The sequence below is a fragment of the Brachionichthys hirsutus genome, chromosome 22 (assembly GCF_040956055.1).
Source record: "Brachionichthys hirsutus isolate HB-005 chromosome 22, CSIRO-AGI_Bhir_v1, whole genome shotgun sequence".
NCBI lineage: Eukaryota > Metazoa > Chordata > Actinopteri > Lophiiformes > Brachionichthyidae > Brachionichthys > Brachionichthys hirsutus.
The window spans coordinates 8,592,865-8,600,220 of NC_090918.1; the positions used below are offsets into that span (position 1 = coordinate 8,592,865).

At 44.7% G+C, this 7,356-nt stretch overlaps 1 protein-coding gene across 1 annotated transcript; it reads right to left on the reverse strand.

The window, feature by feature from the left end:
- Positions 1-512: 512 nt before the first annotated feature.
- Positions 513-7,088, reverse strand: chpt1 (choline phosphotransferase 1). The gene is made up of 8 exons (XM_068755068.1): positions 6,543-7,088; positions 5,369-5,516; positions 5,147-5,288; positions 4,978-5,062; positions 4,448-4,579; positions 4,202-4,360; positions 3,239-3,364; positions 513-1,794 (listed from the first exon to the last, which is right to left on the reverse strand). Exons 1-8 carry the CDS (start codon positions 6,780-6,782, stop codon positions 1,678-1,680), a joined length of 1,149 nt encoding a protein of 382 aa, XP_068611169.1. The 5' UTR covers positions 6,783-7,088; the 3' UTR covers positions 513-1,677.
- Positions 7,089-7,356: the final 268 nt, after the last annotated feature.

Consider the following 7,356-nt stretch of genomic DNA (forward strand, 5'->3'; position numbering starts at 1 on the left):
CTACCGTGTGACTGTACCTGTACTCTAACATTCTATCTAATGAATATATTTATCATCATCATATCCTAACAGTCAAGACGAAGAGGAGGTTAAGAAATCAGTATATTGTTTCACATGCACATTTAACATCTTAAATGAAACATCTCATAAACATAAACAGCTTCCTCAGCGTCCCTGAATTTTGACACCATTTCATGCCGTTCCTATCGATAGACTGAATTTTTCAAAATGATTCTGTACACACTTTTGTATTTTAAGACTACGTTAATAGGATTTTTCTTAATTCTAACAGGAGTACCTCATTCACCACTCAACGACAAGAGATTGGATGAAAAATATTTTCTTTATTACAATCTTTTTCCACTCTTGCTAGTAAAAACCTGTCCTTTTGTTTTTATTACTGAACAGAGCACAATTCAATGCATAGTTACAAAGTTCATGGTAAATGAAGCAAAACCATCTTTTAATAATCCCGCAGAAGCAGAATCTCATTGGACCCCCCCCCCCCCCCCCCCCCGACCAAATGAAATCTGTCAATCGTTTCCCGATCAACGTCCCTTTCGACCCCAATAAACAAATAAGGAGCCGTCCCATCACAACTATTCTGTAATAATCAATCATAACAAAATTACATACAATCCAACAAATTCTCAAGAACCAAATTAACCCATTACTTCTGTATACATGGCTACACCTTCGTAAGGAAACTGCCTATAGTTAAAACTTATAGCACTGCAGTATTACTCCTGTTGGATGTGGTACAATAAATGTTGAAAAAAACAAGCGGTCTTAAATATTCACAAGTTCAACAGTGATTACAACAAAAAATATTTAAGGCGTCTTCAGGTGAATTCTGTACAATCACCAATTATTACGTTATTAGCCCTTTAAGGAGAAGAACAAAGAAAGCAGAATAAGTGGTGCGTTCGTGTTTCGCTGGTCGACGTGCTCTAAAAGCCAGAGGTTCTGTTTTTTGTTTCGGTCGAGGACTGGATGAGATGCGGAAACAGGACATACAAATATGGTAGAAAGGCGTTTGTGAGAGGAGACCTTTAGAACACGTCAACCTTTTCAGCACACACACACAAACAGTTTACCCCTCCACCTTGCACAGTGACACCCTACCACACTGCAAACTTAATTGGAAATTCAATTTAAAAAAAAAAGTTTAACATTTGTATCTTTGGAAGCCCTGATTCGTGTCGGTTTGAGTCACAAATTAAGAGGACATGGATTAAAAAATCAAGTCATCCATTCAGTTGAGGAATATATCAAAAGAGATTTGTGTTAAATGCACGACAGAAATGTCTGCAAGTAACAAAGCTTTGAAATTTGCCCAAACTGGAAGATGTTGCTGCAACAAAGCAATTTTTGGATTTTTCTGACGACATGCACTGGATGTTTAAAGTAAAATTCAACAGCCAATTAGGAATTCCAAGAGAAAGTCTGTTCCCGTATTATTCTTTATTCAATAGATCCATGGATTTTTTTTTTTTTTCTTTCCATGTCGGATTGGTTGAATATTTTTCACCTAATGGAGGAGGCAGTTTACGCAGATGTGGTCACTTTGTCAAGGCTACAGTGGCTCAGGGTTGAAACCGTATCGTCCTGGTGGTCTGCTTTCAGGAGCGGGGAGATGTCCACGTCCCCCCCCTCCTCCTCCCGCCGGGCAAGCCGTCAGTCGCGGTGGGCGTGGTCGGGCGGCGTGATGCTGAAGACGCAGATGTGGAGGTGGGAGGAGATCTGGAGGCACACGCCGACGCAGTAGCGCGTTAGATCGAGAAAAGAGAAGACCTATGGGGAAGACGGAAATGATCAGACGTTAAAATACCAAATTAGTGCAACTGTAAGGAAAGCAGCGCCAGCTAAGAATATGATGGAACAACATAAAGAAATAGCAAACAGCACAACGGCAAAAACTACAACAGCAGTACCCTGACATACGAGTATAAATCGTTCCAGGACCGAGCTCGTACCTCAAATCTATTTTTCCCCCATATAAAATAACATTTTTAATTGCTGTACACACACACACACACACACACACACACACACACACACACACACACACACACACACACACACACACACACATACAACAAATGATATAGTGATATTACTGTAATATAAAATGTGGTTTTATTATGAGCTTGAGTGAGGGAGAGCGTGTTGGACGGCATGTAGAGACTTTGTTCCGTAACAATCACACTTACATAACCCGAGACATAACAGTTACGTCCTTGGGAAGGCTTTGTGTTCTTGATAGCACCCTTCTGCTTGAGGATTGTACACATCATCGATGTACTCCGCTCATACTGGCATGCCAAATTTATACTCGCATCTCAAAGCAACATTTTGCTCGCAGGTTTGCTCTTGGAACACTCGGAACAGTGACCCCATCCGTTTGTGTGGAATTCACAGTTGCTAACCAACAACATTTGTCGTCACAGCCACAAAAAAAAAAAATATGGACATGATTTAAGCCTTCCAATAACACTGCTTTTATCCACTTTGGGCTTCTTTAAAAATACATTTGCCAGATTCTGTACTCATAAATGTGTGATCACAGCACTGGAAGAGATCTCTTTAAAGTAGGCGTCACATCACTAAGAATCCGTTCAGGCAGGTCCGTCTCGATTCTCAGTCCTATAGCGTCGAAGGAAAAATCAGCAAGAGCGCTTTTGTTCCGGCTGATAGTTCAAACAATAAGGGTAACGTGTCAGATAATTTAAAGGAGGAGTTACCTCATCTCATGAATCTAAAATAAACCTCAAGCCGAATGTTCAATTATGCCTGGAATGCATCTCGGATCAGATGGTTAAAAGGAACTTCACCTTTTACCCATTATGGTTACGTCGACTTCTGTCTTTCCTGTCGGCAAAACAAGACCAGCCATTCAAGTTTTGCAAGTAAACACGTTTCTGCCAATCCCCACAACTGTTTCAGCCCAGTAGAACAAATGTAGAAGAATGAGGGTGTTCCACTGGGTGCAGCAGCACACGAGTCGACGTGCACTCCAAACAACACTAAAGTACCCGAAGAGCAACAACGGGAAGCGGTTCACACCGCAAAAAACATTCATTTTGAGGAGTCTGAATTTCGCTTTTAGCACTTTGGCCAACTGAACAAACCAATCGTTCAAAACGGTTCGCTGGTTTTAATAGAGGAGGAGCTGACAGGGTCATGCTGAAGCACTCAGAAACAACAGGAAGAGTTTGTGAATGGATCCGAGGCTTACCAAGGCAACCCAAAGCACTATGGGCTCATCGATGAAGCTGTTAAAGTACTGGTTGAGGAAGAGGAGGCCTGGGCCTATGAAGGCGGTGTCCGGTAGGTGCAATTCACTCTTCGTCATGTGCGCAACCTACAGACGGGGGAGGAGCACATCGTGCGTGTTAGAAAAATGAAGCCCCAACATCTGATGCGATCCAAAGTACGGTCGGCGCATTTCCATTCTGAAATCACTCCGACATGCTTAAAGTTGCAACGTCTGCAAGTTTGTTCGATTTCTTCCATTGCAACAATGCAGAACGTGTTGCATTTTCCATTAATCCTCTCTCGCTGATATCGGATACCCTGTTCACTCCCACTGCAATAAAACTCATCATATCATATCATATCTGAGGAAAAGACAGGAGGCGGAGCTAGAAGTGGCGGAGATGAAGATGCTGAGGTTCTCCTTGGGAGTGATTAGAAATGAGACAATAAGAGGGACAGTGAAGGTTAGACGTTTTGGAGACAAGGTCAGAGAGACCAGACTTTGATGGTTTGGACGTGTCCAGAGGAGAGACGGGGACGATATCGGTAGAAGGATGCTGAGGACGGAACTGCCAGGGAACAGGGCTAGAGGTCGACCCAGGAGAAGAGACATGGACGTAGCGAGGGAGGACATGAGAGTGGCTGGTGTTGGGGAGGACGACGCAAAGGACAGGGTGAAGTGGAGAACGTTGATTTGCTCTGGCGACCCGACGGGACGAGCCAAAAGTATCACAATCACTCTTTTTAGCGAACAAATAATCTATTAGATTGGATTAACATAGTGTTAAATTCCATCAGCAATTAAACCATGTCCATGTCTAACATGACCGGTTCGTCTGGCTGCACTGTAATCAGATGCATAACATGTTTTAGGATTACGCATCTGCATAATTAATTAATTATTAAAACTGAAGTCCCCAACAATCAGAGAGGATGAACGTACCACCAGCTTGTTGGAGAGTTTGGCCATAACCATGCCGAAAGTGAGAAGGTACAGACAGGAGTAGTTCTCAAACAAGCGGCTCGAAGACTTCTTGAAAATGATGAAGGCCAGGGTGAGAACGAGGCCCACGTGAAGCCCAGGACTCAGAACGCTGGTGTCCTGCAGGGACACGCGTCACAGCACGTTACCAGCTTGTCAGGTTTGGGAAGCTTTGCATAAGGTGTGAAAATATTTGTGTTGACTTACAGCCACGGTGGATCCGTTCTTGCCGACGCCGCCGTTCAAAATGACGTGGAAGTAGTTGTAGCAGGAGTAGATTGCGCCCGCCACGATCCCAATGATCGGAAAGACGTAGAGCTTCACTCCCAAGACGGGCAGCTAGATCAATACACGAGAGGTGAAGTCAGTGTAGACAGGCAAAGCATCCTTACGATAACGAGAGCGTCTGGGGGTTTCACCAACGAGAGGGCAAAGCCAAAAGGTGCAGGCGACATCATCAGCTCTTTGAGATTGACGGCCTGTTGCCACGGCGCCAGCTACCCATATTTACCTTCTCGCTTCTCTCATGTGACGCAAAGTCAAGCCTCCAAGGGCAGCACAGAGTAAAAAGTAAAACACAAACTCTATTCAAAGAATAGAAGGACGACTAAAAGCGAGTGACTGGTTAGGAGGTTTAGTGTAATGCACTCAAGGTGAATGAATGAATGAATGAATGAATGAATGGATGAATGGTTTCCTCTCGTGTCCGTTTGTAAATAGATGATTTTTTTAGTTACCATGGTTTGCCAAAGGCTCACGCCGCCAAAAGCCGACATCAAATACATGATAATGATGGCGATCTGCACTTCGGTCACATCGACCCTGGGAGGAAAGCGAGAGAATACCGAGATCGTCTTTATTTACGCAGCAACGGAACGGAACCAGCAGACGGCACTCAATGCTGACCGGCCGAAGCGGAGCGTCCCGGAGACGTAGGTCTGCCAGTGGGCGCAGAAGAACATGAACATCCCGATGAAGCCGCAGAAGAACATCCAGTTCGGGTGAACTCCTATCCCACAGGAGACGCACGTTCCCACAGACACAAACACTGAAGGGAATTTAAAAAAAAGTAAATGACTAAATAACAACTAGGGGAGAGCAGTGGGGGTCTCAGGGTCAGTCGTCCACCTGTGGAGACGGCATCACAGCCATGGTCGAAGAGCTCCCCCAGCGGGGAGCTGCTGTTCGTCCGCCTGGCCTGCTTCCCATCAACGGCATCCAGAGACTGGTAGATGAAGAGGCCCAGCGCACTCGTGATGAAGGCCCAAGACGGAGCCTGTCGGCGGAGAGAGAGAGAGAGAGAGAGACCGTGAGACAGTTCTTGAAGCGACACACTAATAGTCAGAAATCCGACACACACACACACACACACACACACACACACACACACACACACACCGGGCAATGCAAAAACGCCAATCATAGACTGTAGGTCTGTGAGATTAGAAACAGGAAGAAATTCCAGCTGACTGGGTAGACTCAGTTCCTCTCACTGTCAGAGGTTAAAGAGCATCTGCATCGTGTTTTCACCCCGACAGTGTGTGGGTGTGTGTGTGTGTGTGTGTGTGAGAGGCAGGAGGAGACAATTCCACAACTCTCCTAAATATCTGCAGACCCTGCTGTTTTCTTGCAGGTCCCTAAATGCTTCATTTATTCAGGGATAGCAACATTAATTCCTCTTGACGGATTTAGATGCCTCTACAGCGCACGAATAAGAGCTGACAAGCGCCCACCTTCGCCTCAATATTAAATAACACACAACCTTGAACCAGTAGCAGCCAGATTAGCGCAATATGGACTTTGTTGCGAGGTTCCCTGAGTTGGACTTAGTCTGATAACCCACACATGCATGCAGGGAACCCGGTGACCCAAAGTAGAACACAGGTGAACTGTTTTGAGAAGGCCTTTCACATTCCTGATAAAATATTTCGGGATTATGTAGTTCAGACATTTCAGAAGGTTTTTCCCACATAAGAATCTACAATGTAATCGATCGATCCCCCTCTTTTAGCATTATCTGAGCATCGACGAAGTGACTTTATCTACTTCCGTGCCCTACAAATACGCAACTGTCGTCGTTTATGAATGAATTTCACATTTTAAAATTAAACTACGAGAAGTTGTGACGTTCAAATGCATGCCGAATTCACATTTAGACTCTTCACTTTGGAAATATAGATATACTTTAACCGAATCGCGTTCCTTTCACACCAGGAAAGGGGGACGCGTAATCCGGGGGACGCGTAATCCGGGCCCCCCCCCGTCTCCGTTTTGAAAGTTTAGCAATGGACGTCGGACTCACCTCTTCTGTCGCAGTGGGACAGTAACACACGAGCACAAGCGTCGAGATGACGTTGACGAGCAGCCCAGATATAGTCAGAGTGTTCGGCGCGATCCATGTCGGGATCTGTTGGACAAGCCAGTTCCAGTAGATCTGAAACGGCGGCTCGAGCAGGGATCGGCCGGACGCGCTGTACTTGTGTTCCTCCAGCCGCTTGAGGTGAGCGGGCGACAACGACTCCGGCCACGGGAAGTGTGGCATTTTCTACCAAGTCGCTCCTTTAAAGCCGCGGTAATAATCTCCCCGGTGGTTCAAAATAACGCGATCTGCTGCCGGCCGACTGCAGAAAACAGAAACTCATTTGGCATTTATAGCGAGGCGATTAGACGAGGCCATTTCCACAGCGGAACCATGAGACGTCGACGGTCGTTTCCGATCGCGTTGCGCGTGGACAGGAAACGAAGACCCGGAAGGGAAGAATATAGGTGTTGAACCGGGAAGTTCAAACACACCCTTTTATTTTGACTTTGTAACCTTTGTTGTATTTTCGTGTATATTTTATTTTTATGTGTATTCTTGTGTTTGTTTTTGTGTTTATTTATTTTCCTTCTCATCCTTTCCTTTCTTTTGCACATTTCATTTGGATCTGGATTAGTGATTGTATATGCCTCACTGTTGGATTTACTTATATCTGTGATTTATGAAGATGTGAATGTTTGATGTAATGTCGAAGGGCGAGATCTATGCTGTGAGTTTTGTACTGTGAGTTATGTTAATAAAGTTTGGAAAAAAAAAAAAAAAATATATATATATATTCTGACTTTGCTTAAAGATC

Coding starts and splice junctions, on each gene's coding strand:
- chpt1 (XM_068755068.1), bottom strand. CDS start 6,782: ATGCCACACTTCCCGTGGCCGGAGTCGTTGTCGCCCGCTCACCTCAAG. Junction 5,517..6,542: donor GTCCCACTGCGACAGAAGAG/GTGAGTCCGACG, acceptor CTCCGCCGACAG/GCTCCGTCTTGGGCCTTCAT. Junction 4,361..4,447: donor AGAACGGATCCACCGTGGCT/GTAAGTCAACAC, acceptor GTGTCCCTGCAG/GACACCAGCGTTCTGAGTCC.